Source organism: Bombyx mori, chromosome 20 (assembly GCF_030269925.1).
Source record: "Bombyx mori chromosome 20, ASM3026992v2".
Lineage (NCBI taxonomy): Eukaryota > Metazoa > Arthropoda > Insecta > Lepidoptera > Bombycidae > Bombyx > Bombyx mori.
This window is the reverse complement of record NC_085126.1, coordinates 1,170,707-1,188,044: the sequence shown is the minus strand read 5'-3', so window position 1 is coordinate 1,188,044 and position 17,338 is coordinate 1,170,707. Positions and strand designations below refer to the sequence as shown.

General features: G+C 40.4%; 1 protein-coding gene across 7 annotated transcripts in view; it reads right to left on the bottom strand.

Annotated features, from left to right (window-relative positions):
• Window positions 1-9,240: 9,240 nt before the first annotated feature.
• The window catches only part of LOC100500925 (ionotropic GABA-aminobutyric acid receptor RDL3), a 31,892-nt gene continuing 23,794 nt past the window's right edge, over window positions 9,241-17,338 (bottom strand). For 3 of the 7 annotated variants that reach the window (XM_021348779.3, XM_012691379.4, XM_021348782.3), the window contains 5 exons: window positions 16,629-16,766; window positions 15,866-16,150; window positions 15,445-15,635; window positions 14,941-15,081; window positions 9,241-14,091 (listed from right to left, as the gene is read on the bottom strand). In XM_021348779.3, coding sequence (XP_021204454.1) covers window positions 13,930-14,091; window positions 14,941-15,081; window positions 15,445-15,635; window positions 15,866-16,150; window positions 16,629-16,766 — 917 coding nt within the window. In that variant the 3' untranslated portion in view covers window positions 9,241-13,929. 7 annotated transcript variants of the gene reach the window in all.

Sequence of the window (17,338 nt, the reverse complement as noted above, 5' to 3'; positions counted from 1 at the left end):
GGACGGAGGAGTATGAAATTTTCCACAGTTATAGAGAAAATAGAGAAGAAGTGCACAATGCAATTTTTTTTTAAATAATGCCTAAAATATACATTAAATCAATAAAGAAAACATTACACACACTACATACCATGTATTTGAGGCACACACGCATGCATACTATTTATTGTCAAACTTTTGTTCTTGACGTCTGTTGTCAAAATGAGATTAAATATTGTTTGTCTTTGTTAATATTGTTTATAGTGTAGTCTTGGCGAAATTTGTGATTATAGAAGTATAAAATACAATCGTAATAGTTTACAAACTTACAATTCCAATTAATTATAGTCGAATTTCGACTACTGCGGAACCTCTAGTTAAATATTCAAACACGAATCATACGGATTGTGCTACTTATGATTGTTCGGGAGATTCAAACAAGCAACTCTCACGGGCAGTCAAGATTTAACAATATGAAAGTTTTATTTATTTGTTGGTAGGTGGGTCGACCAGCTCACGGTCCACCTGATCTTAAGTGGCTACCGGAGCCCATAGACATCTACAACGTAAATGTCGCCACCTACCTTGAGATATAAGTTCTAAGTCCACAATCTTACGGCTACCCCTCACTTCAAGCCGAAACGCATTACTGCTTCACGGCAGAAATAAACATGGTGGTGGTACCAGTAAAATGTTGAAACATTCATAGTTTAAAAATTGCGTTTAATATCGATTTTTATTAAGGTTTTCACAATAAATGCGAGAATAATCTGTTAAACAAAATTTTAGTTATGTATTCGATTGGCGAAAACCGGCGAGAACGCGCTACGTGTCAAGTTTCGAATGTGAAAACTTATTTATAATCCATATCGTCTGAATCATCGTGTTGAGCGATGCACCGGTGTTCGAATCTCGCTGGCGGGTACCAATTTTTCTAATGAAATACGTACTCAACAAATGTTCACGATTGACTTCCACGGTGAAGGAATAACATCGTGCAATAAAAATCAAACCCGCAAAATTATAATTTGCGTAATTACTGGTGGTAGGACATCTTGTGAGTCCGCGCGGGTAGGTACCACCGCCCTGCTTATTTCTGCCGTGAAGCAGTAATGCGTTTCGGTTTGAAGGGTGGGGCAACCGTTCTGACTATACTGAGACCTTAGAACTATATCTCAAGGTGTGTGGCGCATTTACGTTGTAGATGTCTATGGGCTCCAGTAACCACTTAACACCAGGTGGGATGTGAGCTCGTCCACACATCTAAGCAATAAAAAAAAAAAAAAAAAATTCAAATTCAAATTCAAAATCATTTATTTCAACTTAGATGTCAGTATAACACACTTGTTGAATGTCTATAAATAACAATGTTAACTCTACCAAAAAAGTCACAGTCCTGAGAAGAACCGGCGAAACAAACTCAGCGGGCTTTTTTTTTTATTTTTGTCTCAAATATATATACATATATATATATTTTTAAATAAGTAAAAATATTTCCGCCGCCGGCAACGCATATAAACTGTGTGAGTTTTAAAACCCCGTAAGGATTATTACTCCTGCCCATCCTGACATGGCGCGGCCTGACAACGTTGCATCAATACTGAGACATTACAGAAATTTCAGTTCATCAGGACTACTAGTTTATTTATTACGACAAAACACAAGTTTTTTTTATTGTACTAACTAGCTGACCCGACAGACTTCGTAGTGCAACAATCGATAAATAAAAGACCTAAACTTTTGTACCTATAATATAAACTTAAAACAAACAAAAGGAATCCGTCCGACGGGGGACACATCAAAGTAAAAACAAAATTGTTATTTTTATTTAATTCCGAGCATTTTCATATTTATTTACCTTTTAAACCTTTTCTGAACTTCCACAAATAATTCAAGACCAAAATTAGTCAAATCGGTCCAGCCGTTCTCGAGTTTTAGCGAGACTAACGAACAGCAGTTCATTTTTATATATTGTACTAATAACACTAAATTAGATTAATAGATTTCGTTATCTCAGCAACAAAGTTCGAATCTTCAAGGTTTGGTTTTCGCAAGGATTCACTGGTAGCTGTTGCCCTTTGTTGAATTGATAGGCAAGCGAACTCTTAATGTAGTCCATAGACATCACGATATGAATGCAGCCACGCATCTCGGTGAAGGCTTAATGCTTAATTTAGTCTTAACCGATGCATTCAATACAGTTGCAAATGAAAAAGTTCATTTTGGAAAATTACAGTTTGCACTCATCTCGATGCTTAATTTAGTCTTAACTGGTGCGTTCAATACAGTTGCAAATGAAAAAGTTCATTTTGGAATATTACAGTTTGTGGCATTCCAATCGTTCGACTTGGCGACTGAATTCTGTGTTCGTGTGACTAATCCAAGTCATAAATATCATTAGTCGCCCGAGAGAACGTCGTGATGTGAAACTGTAAGAGTACAATAGTGTAGGCTGTGGTCGCTTGCAACAGCCACTGCGGTAGCGCCGCGCCGACCTCACACAGGCCACAAGCCGTTGTCTTTCTGACCGAACACGAAGATACACGAATTATGTTCTTCCATATCTTTAATTCTCGTTCTAAAAATGTAGTCAATAAATAATAATGAGAATCGGGAACAAATAACGCCCGGTCATCTGGACCAAATTTAGGATTCCCCGTGCTATGGGTACCTACCAGAGACTGACAAACATATTTATATATGTCGGCGCAACGTAACTATTAATTTACCTAAAAATAGTTAAAGTTGCTTCCTTCATGTTACGTATGTCAACAATTGTTTAAGACGGTATTCAAGAGAATTCATGACTAAGCTACCCTCACTTTTCACTGTAACTACGAACGACTTTTGTCGCACAAAGCATTCTGGCACGAACAGTCGGACGGAGCGGAGCTCTCTGTTGTTATCGCATAAGCATATTTTTAAAATTTTCAAACTAAGTATAATATTTGTAATAAATATGTTGTATTTACGAGATCGGCAAAAGGGCATACACATTTTGATTCATTATATTTAGAACGTGTAAACCTGAATTACATACCACTCGGATTGTCGCTTGAGACCAAAATAATGCATACAGTTTCAATTTCCCGAAGTTTCTCGTAAAAAATTTCCATTTCGAAGCTCAATATTGATAATGTGATAAACTTCTTTACGATCCACACGCAAATCAATTGGAAAGCGTGAAGCATTACTGTCTGAAAATAAAATAATCAAAATCATTTGTTGCTACAGTTCGGCTTATTGACAGTCAAAATGAACTCCACCACCGGTCACACACAGCCCTGACAAAACAAACTCAGCGTTTATTGTCTTTATGTTTGTTTTTTATTGCCAACATATTTTTTTATTGCTTATACGGGTAGACGAGCTCACAGCCCACCTGGTGTTAAGTGGTTATTGGAGCCCATAGACAACATAAATGCGCCACCCACCTTGAGTATGAGTTCTAAGGTCTCAGTATAGTTACAACGGCTGTCCCGCACTTCAAACCGAAACGCATTACTGCTTCACAGCAGAAGTAGGCAGGGAGATGGTACCTACCCGTGCGGACTCACAAGAGGTCCAACCACCAGTAACTACGTAAATTATAATCTTGCAGGTTTGATTTTTATTACACGATGCTATTCCTTCACCGTAGAAGTCAATCGTGAACATTTGTTAAGTACGTATTTCATTATAAAAATTGGTACCCGCCTGCGGGATTCGAACACCGGTACATCGCTAGATACGAATGCATCGGACGTCTTATCCTTTGGGCCACGAGGACTTCAAAATTGAGCTTTACAATTGGGCTAATTGTAAAGTGATAAATTCTTCGGTATACTATTTGTTATTTTCATTTTGTAATATAATGTTTTTCATCCGTTTTACCTTTTGAAGTGAAAACTTCTTTAGAATCGTGATTTCAAACCGGATGCAACGGAAAAAACGACAGGTAAGAGACACAAATACAAAAATGTGTAGGATGAAGCCAGCAAAGAATGAGACAGAAATATACATACTATTTAATACAGCGCCATCTGTGAGATTTTTTAATACTAACGTGTGTATGAAAGCTCTTGTAGTGAATTTTAATTTAGGATTATACGTGAAATTAAAATATCAATTCACAGAGGGCGCTCCTTACAATTATTTACTAATGACAAAATTTACATATACTTAAGACGTTTAAGATAATTGTATTTTAATTTTGGAAGGTTTCACTTCTACCACGTGTGAATTGCACACATGAATTATTTTTTTTGTTTTTTTTTCCTACCTAAGCTGATAGCCTTGAGAGGCTATACCAGCATAACCTTAACTAGTAGGTGAGCTCACGGGGTTCAAACCTGACGACGTTGCTAACACGAACCCTAGCAAGAGCCGTGCTTCGCAGAATCTACCACCGGATCGGAAACGCGACCCACTGAGAAGATCCGGCGAGAAACTCAGTGGGCTGTGTCTGAGGGTTAATTAACTTGTCGAGCCCTTCGTCGCAAGCGACGGGTTCGACGAGAACGATGACCGGTGCTTGAGGTACCTAGAAGTACCGTTAGTGGATCGGGAGGATCCGAAATGACGTGTTTGAGGCGACGTCGACTGCTTTCCATTCTGTCTGCAGGATCGGGAATGTCCGTTTTACATTAAATCAATGTCATTTAGAAGTCCACCCATCTAAGCAATAAAAAAAAAATTGCCCGTTATACACTAAAATTCTATAACAGTTTTATTTCATTTTTTAAAAGATATTAAAGAATCTTTATGTGGTACAGAATTAAATAATACTTCTCTGTCGTCGTAGTGAGAAGAAGCTCGACAGAATTCAAGCCACATCTGTACCAAAGCCAGAGCTTGCAGGAAAGCAGCGATAACATCGTTGAATATCTAAAAAAGAATAAATATTTTAAATTATTTATTTATCCTTAAACTTTAGTAAGCATGTACACATTGTATTGATTTTATGTCATTACTACAGACTCGACAAACCGTAAGTTGTAAGCCGAGAAACACAATACCCACTCTACGTAAAAGTTCCTAAAAAATAATTACGCTTTTTTATTAGCAAGAAACACGATAACAACAAATATATTAATAAATATACTTCAATGAGGGAAACTGAAGAATTTCACCACAGAGGTTATAATAAAAAAAAAATTAAAGTAAAAAATGGTTTAATTTCCATATTTTTCTCGACATTTTTATATCGAACTAAGTTCTTATTCAAACCCTTTTAATCGGTAATATTTTTTTTTTTATTGCCCTTGTAGGCAGGCGATCATACGGCCCACCTGATGGTGAGTGGTTACCGTCGCCCATGGACTTCAGCAATGCCAGGGGCAGAGCCAAGCCGCTGCCTAAAATAAGTTGAGTTTTACGAATTATACTCACATAAAATTCAAAAATCTTCTGATATAATTGATAGGATTCTGTTAAATTTAGAAACGCATTAAACAATTTCACCCATTTTCCTTGGTCATTGAAATTATTTTTCTGTCTTGCCTCTACCGTCCAACGACTAGCGCACTTCTTCAATATGTTCGCAAAAATTATAACATAGATTATATCCAGATCTTGATTAATATACACACAATAGCCGAAAATGTCAAGCCAAGAGAAACTTTTGAAGATGTACAAAAAATAACCATACAGAAGAAAGTTAAGTATGAATATTGCGGCCATAATGATCGAGTTAATAAAAGCGTATTCAATTAAGAAACATTTGTTGAACTCCAATATCTTGATCAAGTCTTGGATTTTCAAAACGAATTCAATGTTCCTGTCACTTAGCCAGATAATTAATACTGAGCCTATGAGGATACCATAGATATTGTAGCTCAAGTAAACAGAAGTAACTAGAGCATGAAATGAGGTAGCATGAGTATTTTGCCAAACTGATATGATAGTATATATAAAAGACAGGGCACAAAGAACGGAAACCACAAATGACATTATATTCTTAAAAAGCGTATTCGGAAGAATGAAGTTGTCGACAATTCTGTACTTTGACTGGAAGAACAAAGACTGCATCACGTTGAAGGGGCGAAGGAAATATTGAAGCTCAATCTCGACGTAATTGTGTAAAAGGTCTTTCTCAAATCGAATAGACATTCCTTTAGAATAAATATTATATAGGGAAATTTATATAATTAATTAAATGGGTTAGGAACTTTATGCGATAGGCCCAAGAAACACTGGTTGGATGTGGTAAATGCGCATATGGAGGAGAATAACCAAACGCAGAAGGATGCCGAGGACTTGGTAAAGTGGAGGAGCTTAAGTAGGAAAGCCGAGCCTGGCAATAGACCGGGAAAACGCTAGAAAGAAGAAGATAAGATGAGAACTATTTTAAAGGGCAAATTTATGTGAAATATTGGACTTGGCCGCAATAAATAGGATTGTATTACTACTGATCGGTCTAATATTTTCGTGCAGTCGGTGAGTAATCAGAATATCGTTTGATCCTTCGCATAAGTTTCTTATGAAATTTCTGTTTTGAATTAATCATAATAATTTGTTTGTCCATAAATTTCTTTTTGGTTAATCACTTTTCCCTGGTTGTCAAAACAGTTTCGTCAATCAATCTATTGCTTGTTATTTTAAAGACGAAGTAGATCGTAGCCTGAAAAAATTAAGTTGTTTGCGTGTGTCATACTTATTGTAGACGCTAGTACTTTGACTATCGGTACGAAATAATAGTACTAAGTAAATAAATAAAATAATAAGCCAATCTATATATATATATATATATATATAAATGAATTGCTGTTCGTTAGTCTCGCTAAAACTCGAGAACGGCTGAACCGATTGGGCTAATTTTGGTCTTGAATTATTTGTGGAAATCCAGAAAAGGTTTAAAAGGTAGATAAATATGAAAATGCTCGGAATTAAATAAAAATAACGATTTTGTTTTTCCTTTGATATGTCCTCCGTCGGACGGATTCCTTTTGTTTGAGGCACTACGAAGTCTGCCGGGTCAGCTAGTTATAAATAAATTTGCTGGTATATAGTATACCTTTACAACTCTATTAAAGTGTGTCGAAAAACATAGAGTAGGACGTAATTTAACGATATATATACCGAAATTACCGTTATTCCTAGTAGGACATACCATGGAGTGGTCATTGTTGATCATGTACACCGGCAATGTTAAGATCACAACTGTTGCCAAACTTGAAGTAAAGCTTAATTTGACGAAATATGGCAGATATATTAAAAGACTTATGCACAGATCGAGATGCTTAGAACCGCATTACACTTGAAGTACGTACAGTAAGTTAAAAAATAAAAAAATGTATGTGTGTGTGTGTGCAAGCCACACACGGCAGAAGTGAAACTTATAAAAAATAAAAATATTCGTAAGGGTTAACCACTGCGCAGTGCAATGGTGCAGCGTCACCTTTTTTTTTTTTTTTTTCGGGTACAGGGCCGTACCTCCTACGAGGTCCCCGCGCAAAAGGGGCGCGCGGGGTATGTGAGACTCAACGATCTGCATGGTGTTGTGAGCAGACCGCGGGCCCAAGGATTTTAGGGCCCACCCATTAAACGACTCCCCTGCACTCTTACACCCGACGTCCGATCCCCTCCGAGGTCAGAACCCGGATGAGGTAGGGGGGCTACCGCGGTCAACACTACAACCAGACGGCGCGGCTCACCCCAAGGATGCCCAGCCGACGGAGCCTTCGAGGCGAATCGAAGGCTCTGAAACGTCGGCCGTCTCTTGTCACCGCAATTCAGGAATTGTTGAATTTACTTCGCTGCACGTAAATTCAACTCTTCCTCAACTGGTACAAAATATGTACTAGAGTTAGGGTGCGGAGCGTGACCTTCTGTTCACCTTCGGGATCCCACAGCACCTTTCTATATCGACGTTGCCAGAAGCGGGGAGCTCCAGCAAGTCGGTCCAAAGAAGGCTGCTTGACTTCGGTAGACATAGAACACACCCGCATTCCCAGCCTCGCTCGCAGTCAGCAACCCCGGTTGCTGGGAAGTGATCCCGGTGAAGCGTATTCTGTTTATTTTATTTATTAATGTTTCTTGTATTTCTATTAAAACTTTCTCGAGTGTTCGGTGTATCTACCGACACACCGTCTTTATTAATTTCAATATTGTAACTGTCTTCACCTCTCACTAGTACTTATAACTATTATTGTAAATTTAATTCATTTTATGTTTTTATATCGGTGTTTAATAAACACAATATTGTTAATTTTAATTTGTTTTTTTTTTGGGTGTAAGTCTCCCAGAGCGGTATGTGGTGGCGCCCTGAGATCCTCCTCACAGAGTCTCCTGTTCACCGGTTGTCTACCGGTGGTGATGTGTCTAGAAGTGGTGCGACTCGGCCCCGTGTCTCTCGACCCATAGACCACCTTTTGGGGAGTGACGCGACTGGGCCTCATGTAACATCGGCATACCTAGGGGCACCCTCAGACACAGACACGTTATAAGTGAGCGCTTGAACAACCGCGTGGGCGTATTTAATGGAATCCTCCGGTTGAACCATTTTTTTAAATTATATTGTTAAGCTGGAAAGAGTAACGCCATCTAGCGTCGAATAGCCGAAACGAATATCAAAGATCCTGTGACATCTAGAGCGCTCGAGGAGTACAACGCCATCTATTGTCAGATAGTGGAAACCCACATCGAAAACACTCGACTTGTAAGGAATGTTCTCGATAAATCTAGGGATGTTGTATCGACTATAAAACCGTTGCAGAGATGGCACGCAGTTAGTTAGTAATCGGAACTACTCGAAGCGAAACAGCGAACGGATCACCTGAAGCAAATCGGAAAAGTGAATTAAAATTTTTAAAGTGTTCTGTGCGTGTTCTAAGTGCTAATACAGTTTGTACTTTGGTGGAATTTTTATTTATCCCGAACCCCAGTGCGTAACCATATATTGCCCGCATAGGCAGACGAGCATGCGGCCCACCTGATGGTGAGTTACCGTCGCTTATAGACGTCAGCCAATGCCAGGGGCAGAGCCAAGCCGCTGCCTACCGAACCGAAGTCGTCGAATCATTTTTTTTTTCATTTCTTTGGTGGTTGGACGAGCTCACAGCCCACCTGGTTTTAAGTGGTAACTGGAGCCCATAGACCTCTACATCCTAATTGCGCCACCCACCTTGAAATATAAGTTCTAAGGTATAGTTACAACGGCTGCCCCATCCTTCAAGCCGAAACGCATTACTGCTTCACGGTAGAAATAGGCAGGGTGGTTGTACTTACCCGTGCGGACTCACAAGAGGTCCTACTACCAGTAAGAACAATAAAACAAAACAGTATTGAGCATCAGACTTTATTACCTAAATTAGAAGTCGTACAGTCAGTTTATCGTACAACTAGTGTAATATTTAGAACTTTTATTGCCATTACATTTAATATTTACAAAACAGACCACCGATTACAATACGATCTTTACCCTAAAACGTATCTCATCATTAAAAAATGTGGATCCAAAATGTATCTTTTTGTTTTGTTTTTTTTTCTGTTTTTTTTTTTTCAGGAACATAAATTAGCACTTGTCTGCGTGTGTGTGTATGTGTGTGTGTGTGTGTGTGTGTGTGTGTGTAACGCGAATGCTAAACATTTAAATGGTGCCGGTGTCCTTAAACTTGGTTAAACTTTACCCGATATGTGTGTGTATGTGTTTGTGTTTTAGGACGATTGTTGCCCAGTTTCTGATTGATCGCAATCGACACGATCAGATTTACAGTTTAAACTCTGATTAATTAACACATTGTACGCCTTACGATCCACCAGCGGGCCTAGCGTTACTATAGGTATCATTCGGGCCAAGCCAAAATCAGGGAATCACTAATTTTTATCAACTTGAGATTCTCGTTCTAAAATGTTTAAAATGCGTTAATTTTTGCACGGAAGATAAAAATTAGCGAATTTTACCGTCTAGTTAACCCTTTTACTGCCACGAGGGTCCCTACGTGACGCATGACGCAAGTAATTATGTCGATTTCTGCTACTAAGACCCCGAAATAACTAGCAAACTCTGAGAAAGACGAATCCGAAGATACTGAGAGTGAATCTATTTCTAAAAGACTAAATACTTAATAAATAAATAAAATAAATCAAATCGTAGTTATATAATCTTTTTTTTAATTTTGTTGTTAATGCACTGTCGATTGCATCTATAATCGAGGTGACATCTGCCATGAACTTTTGTCAATAGGTAAATGTTTTGTATTGATGATCACTTTGTTGGTGCAACTTGATCTATAAATAAATAAAATAAAAAGCCTTTTATTTCCTGCTAAAATACAAAGTAAATAGGTATATAATAATTTAAATTTTCTTCACTTATGTTTGGCAGGAACCCATTAAACATGGTGAAGGCCTCCTCCCAGTCCTTCCATTTGGTTCTATTTTGGACTACCTGTATCCATAGCTTTTATAACTTGATCTATACTAATATTATAAAGTTAAAGAGTTTGTTTGTTTGAATGCGCTAATCTCAGGAGCAACTGGTCCAATTATATAACATCACGCTGAGACCAATACAAGCGGAGCATCACTAAAGAATGTTGCAAAATCGTTTTTTTTTTTGCCTTTTGAGAGCTTGCGCTGCGTGCGCTGCAGAAACGGCTAAAATAATGTACGACAGAATTGTTCCCCTTTAAAAGATCTAAAAAAAGTCCGCGACAGCATATGTTTATATGTTAAGGTTTGCTCACTATAACGTTTTTATGCTAACCAAATTTGTTCTAAAATAAAGCATTATTTGTGAACTATTCCACGCGGACGAAGTCGCGGGTAAAAGCTAGTAAATAAATAAAATAAATAAAACATACATTGAAAACGAAAGAAGTCAAAGTTGAGCAATCCAGGCGCTTAATAACAGAAATCGACATAATTACTTCACTGCGCCGCGTAGGGCACCGGTGACCTACACGGCAGTCAAAGGGTTAAAAGGCTCACGAGTGACGCTCATGGCCCGAATGGTTTAGTAAGATAAGGCTCACCGGTGAGCCTCGTTGCCTAAATCAAAATACTCGATTATTCATATTATGGCGTTCAACGTGTTAATTTAGTTTATAATTATAACATATTTCCGACGTTTTGAATACTTTAATAATAGTTTTAAAATAAATAGTAAACAATTTTAATTACGAATGCGTTTTGTGTAAATTGTCAATTGTTGTACATTTGAGTTTGCAAGCAACCCCGCCCCCCAACACCCCTTACCCCCCGTCAATAGAATGCGTTCCTTTACTACAGTAGATTGGGAGGAATAAGGACTAGAGTTAGAATAGGGACAGATCTGGGATGTCACAATACTTTTGTTGAATTGTTAGATTTAACTTTGTTGAACTGAAAATTACTTTTATTTAGTGCTTAAGAATATTAAATAGTTTAATTTAATCATCAAAGTTTTGTAACTCATTAAAGATATTAAAAAGTTAATTACATACCTAAAGTTAGCCTACCTCACGACTAAATAGTACCAGCCCTATCGAAAAACTCTATTGTCCCCATACGTAACCTGATTCACCCCAAAGCCAAGGTGAATCAGGTCAAGCTATTTTTTTCAGTTTTTGTGTTTATTTTGTAATGAACTATGTATAACAACGCATTGTATATAAAAATATAACCTCAATTTATATAAATATCAATTTTATTGGTATTACCTTAAGAAAAACCATTGAAAATTTGTGGTGGATTTGGAAAGGGTCCCAATTCCCCTCAATCTACGGTACCACTGCTCTCATCGGCCGTTGGCTCACTGTGTGACGTCACAGTCCGACCAGAGAGCAAATGCCCTACGAACTACGAAGGATGGAGATCACCATAACCGACTTCCAAAATGTGTTTCTGATTTAGACAAAGTGACTTTTTTACACGCTTTATATTAGCTTCACTAGTACGTATGTTTGTAACTAGTCAGATAAGGAGTCCCTTCAGATGCGATTTTCACCCACTTTAAACGGCCAGATTTCATTCAAACTTTGTATATTTTTGTATATTTATCGAGGACCGATAAGAATTCAACATTCAAAAAAATTTAAAAAATTGAAATTCATTAATTATATTGTTTAGTTGAATTTTATATAAAGGGTGTTTTTTAGTTTTTTTAAACTATTATTTATTTGTTTAATTTTGTATCTACGAGCGGATGCTGTCTCTCGGTCCGCTGTTGGAGTCCATAGACACCACAACAATCATAGTCACAGTTGAGACGTAAATCTTAGTCTTGGTTGGTTTTGAGTGCTCCGTGGCAGAAATAGGGGGGGGGGGGGGGGGGTTTAGAACAACAACGCATTTGTCTCTTTCGGATATTTATAAATCTATTTTATAATTTCCTTGTAACGTATTAAACCTAAATTTTATTTAGAGGTTTTCTGTCAATCGTCTTTACAGTCCAGTTTCTGGTCAATGTGGTATTGCCCGTGGGCTTCACCATCCTCGCGGCTATGAGTGCTATAAGGTTTAATTAACTGGATGTATTCAAATTTATTTACAAGATACTACGAGTCTGATTGTATCGTAACTATACTTTCGATAATGATATGGCAGTGACTTTAAATAAAAAATAATATTATATATAATAATATAATATGTATGTATATATATATATTTACAACACGTCGTAAGAGTAGTATTTTTTTATTTATTTAATTATTAATCTATTTTAGAATTTCCGCTTTTTTTTTGAATACTTTTTTTAGGTTTTAGTTTTTTTTTTTACTCGTGTACTATAAAGTTTTATAGAAGTGGTTTTTTTTTGAGTTAAGAGTTTGGTCCGAATAGAGTTGGATGTGATAAAGTGATTTGAGCCGTGTGCGGTGTAAGTGGACCACTCCCGACGCAGGATCGGACGCGAAAACGTCACCAACGGAATAAAAAAATCAATATAATAATACCCTAAGTTTGTATTTCGTCAACCCGTAATGGTAAACGCAAGCGGCGGACGCCCCCCGCGACACAACAGATCATTGACCTCGGCTAACATGTATTTGCTTTACATTGCGTGTAAATAAAAAATATTGCGAAATTATTGTTTTGTCGCGTCTTTTTTTTTAAATAATCGTACTACTAAGCGTATTCGCAAATATAAGACTGCTAAATTCACAGTTTAGAGACAGAAAATGTACAGCTACATTTATTACCGTGAAAATTTCTGTTTACTTATTGACATGTTCAACTAATAGATACATATTATAGATATAGATAAAGTTGACCAAAAGAAAAATATGACAATTTGAAGTTGTTTGTTTCACTACTCATGTGGCGTGCGGTTACTTTTGAGTACAGAAAATGGCAATAACATTTTTTTTGGAAACAAATCATGGTCGGTTAAAGACCAATCATTATAAATTATAACTGAATGACACGACTTCCGGACACCAGACCGACTGTCCAGTCAGTGCCTCGGTACTCTGATGTTAGAGAAGGCCCAGAGACTTGAGATACCCGACTTTAAAAACAAAGGTGTTCTGCATTTGAACGTTTCGTGTCTCTGTTGTTGTCAAACGGTTAGATCTATATATTAGTCGTGTTACGTTAAACTAAAAACAATACAGTCGTTTGAAGATCATTAAGTGTTTTCCAACGCCGAGATTTTTCGTAATTATTTTTCATTGTCCTTGTAGGCAGACGGGCATACGGCCCACTTTATGGTGAATGGTTACCGTCGCTCATGAACTTCAGCAATGCCAGGGGCAGAGCCAAGCCGCTGCCTACAAAATACACAGTAGCTGCTCGTTAATACCGAAATTAAATAATTATTGCTAAAATGAAGGTAGCTGCGTGCGTCAGACGAGCCCACGGTACGTTGAACTCGCAGGTTAGCTAACATTTTGTGATCCGTTGCGTGCTCTTCAAAAGTCTTTTATTAATACGATTTCGTGATCGCTATCTTATTTAATCGCATTAGGAGTAAGCCCGCAGCAGCTGTCTGCGACGCCACCCAGGGTCCGCTGGGAGTGCCCCGAGTAGTAACCGTGGTTGTGGCTCCGTTCACTTGTCCTCGAGCAGTTCCAGGTCCTCGGCGACCACGTCGGACACGTGGAGGTACACGATCCAGTAGACCAGGTTGAAACAGACGAAGCACACCGGGAACACGATCCTCGAGTACTTGTCGATGTCCGAGGGCGTCATGCCGAGGAATTTTCCAATGTCCTGGAACATGACAAGGTTTCTGAACCTCTTGTGGACTTGATGTGGGGAGACGCAATGAAATACTTTAAAATACACGTAATTTAGACAATACTGGTCGGCCGTCATCTCAACATTCACTCCTCTTTCTCTCATATCGTCATTCACACACTCCATCCATGTCTTCCTCGGTCGACCTCTTCCCCCTTTACCTTGCACTACCATTTCCATGCATCTCCTAGTCACATGCATCTCCTCTCTACGCATCACATGTCAATACCACGCTAACCGTCCGCTCTTCAATTTTTTAATTACCGAGGCTACTTTCACGCTTCCTCTGATATACTCATTCCTTATCTTCTCCATCACATTGTCCTTCGCATCTTTGCCGCGTGCACTCCTCTTTCATGCTTTGCTTTCGTCAGCCAACATTCAGATCCATACAAATCTATCCAATGTTTATAACATTTAGCTCTTCTCAATGTGTCCCCGCGTGCCCCAGGTTGAGATTCGCTGGCTAGTCCAAAAAAAAAATTCTATTCTGTTCACAAATGAGTTTACCCAAATAGTAATATTGAAGTAGTATATATATGTATATAAGCAGCATCAATCGCGTTTGAATGGCAATCGTGTGTCAGGAGAAGACTTGGTCGCCCTGTACATACGACGCACCGCTGAGATGAGAACTGCTGTGTGACCTGGAGTGATATCAAGGAGCCAGCGCATGACAGAGTCAAGTGGAGACCTGTGAGGGTCCTATGTACCAGCGGGGTACCCTAGGACAGCAAGCAATTTCGTAACTAGGTTCTGTGTTCTGATTAACGGTTTATAGGTAAAGTTAATTGTGAATATCAGAGCAGTGGGTGTGGGTACCTTCCCCGGGTGCAGGGGGTGCATGACGGGCCCCGCCGCGTCCCCCTCGATGTTCATCCTGCTCCTGCTGATCGTGTTCTCAAGCGTGCCGCCCTTAGAGTGCGCTTTCGGATCTCGGACCTTGTAGCGAACTTCCTGCGACTGAAAGGTATATAATGATATTTTAAGTGTTATGTTTTTATTGTTTTTTTTTATTGCTGAGATTGGTGGATGAGCTCACGGCCCACCTGATGTTAAGTGGCTACCGGAGCCCATGGACATCAACACCAAAATTTGAGACATGGGTTCTAAGTCTCAGTTTTACAGGGCAACAGCTACCCCACCTTTCAAGCCTCACAACACGGTTTGCTGGCTTTTGGATGTATTCCATTGCGTGCTCTGGCCGCTTTTAAACCTTACGCAAGCCCAATGCGGAGCGTTTGGTTTTGGATGTGTTGCATTGCGTGCTCTAGAAAAGAAAATAGTAGGAAACTGCGTGAAGCTACATAACATAAGACTACTTACACTTCTACTCACGGAAGCTCTGCTACCAGGAGGGTAGCGGTTTAAGGAGCTCATTTTAGCGAGCGTGTGCGGGTCCCACGGCGGGGGACACTCCGTGGGCATCTTCTTCTCGGCCATAATCTTTTGTATGGTAATGAACCGTTGCTTGCGCATCTGTATCCTCTTCGACATGTAGCCAACTGTCGCGTATTCTGGAATACAGTTCATATTGCTTTCAGTACCAGCGGTTACCTTCCGTGAACCAGTTTTCGCAGTATTTGAATGCTAACCAATAACTGAGCATGATTAGGTTTCGTGGCAGCTGCTTGGCTGTACCTGATTCATTGCTGATGCTCGTAGGCGACAACGACCACTCTTCATTACTTCATAAGACGGGCCATACAGAGGTGGAAGTGGTTTGTCCGATTACTTCTAAACTTACCAAGCAAGCTCGTGAAAACCATGACGAAGCAGGTCCCGAGGTACACGTCGATAGACTTGACGTATGATATCTTCGGCAGAGCGGCGTTGGTCGATGACATGAGCGTTGTCATCGTCAGCACGGTGGTGACCCCTAGCTGCACGCGGGCCGGGGTCGCGTTCCGGTTCAGCCAGAACGAGACCCACGATATGATCACGATCAGACCCGAAGGTATGTAGATCTGGATGAGGTAGTACCCCATCGAGCGTACGAACTGTATTTCGCACGCCAGCCTTGAGTAATTCCCTGTAACGGTACGCGGTGTGGGTACTTCGTGTGGCTTTCATCACGAATGACTCCAAGCACTGCTATAAAGGCGACAACTAAAACACTAATAAAACCTTCAAACTGAGTGGAATTCCTTCGAAATTTATTGTTTATGGGTCAGCAATCAAATTAGTCCCAATTTATAAATCTGAGTAAGCGCTTACGTCAATAAACAACAACAAAGGCGCGGTCAGACTGTGCGCGGCCGCGCGCCGCCCTGCTCCTTCGTGAGAGTTGTTTATGTCAAAGCAAAATGAGTTAATACATCTATGACTAGTAGCTACAACAGTACACGACAAGTTACAGTCCGCCGGAGCCGCGTGGTACCTGGCGTGGGACGGGACTCACCGCGCGCAGTCTGGGCGCACTCCGAACCTTTACACAGGGAGGGCTGCTACTTCTCTGGAAATAAACAAATCGTAGCTCTCTAAGAAGAACGTGAAGACAGCCGGCGAACCTGTTGTGAGCGAGATCTCCATGGCGCGCTGGCGGTGTCCGAGCACCTTGAACTGCGGCAGCGACACTTCCTTGGAGACGCCCACCGAGTTGGGTCCCTCGTTCCACTTGTAGCGGATGTCGCGCATCGTGTAGCCGACTGTGTGCGCACCACATAGAGTGTGAGTGAATCGGCCCCGGACCCGTCGCGTTGGGTTTTGCGTGTCGTCGAGGGAGGTTGTGGGGCGCGGGCGCGGGCGCGGGCGGAGGAGGCGGCGCGTTACCTGTGCTCAGCGTCACGACCGTGGCGCGCTGGCGGTGCCCGAGCACGCGGAACTGCGGGAGCTGGACCTCGCTGCTCATGCCGACGCTCGACGCGCCGTCCTTCCAAACGTACACTATGTCCCTCATCGTGTACCCGACTTCGGTGACATGCCAACACACACAAAACTCTATCACTTACGGTACGCCGCGCCGGGAGAGTCGCGCGCGAGCCGAACCGACCGCTCGGCTCGGCTCGCCGCCCCGGATGATAGAAAAATACAAATGAGGTAATGAGGCGCAAGATGAGGTCGAACCGGTGCTGCGAGTGACGGGAGCACTGAGGAGGTCGGTGGACTACGATGCGAGGGTGAGAGCTGTGGTGGGGGTGAGTGGTGCGATGAGTCAAGCGGTGCGGGTGTACATGCGAGAGGGCCGCCTCCTCCGACCCGCGGCGTCGATGTCCCGGTA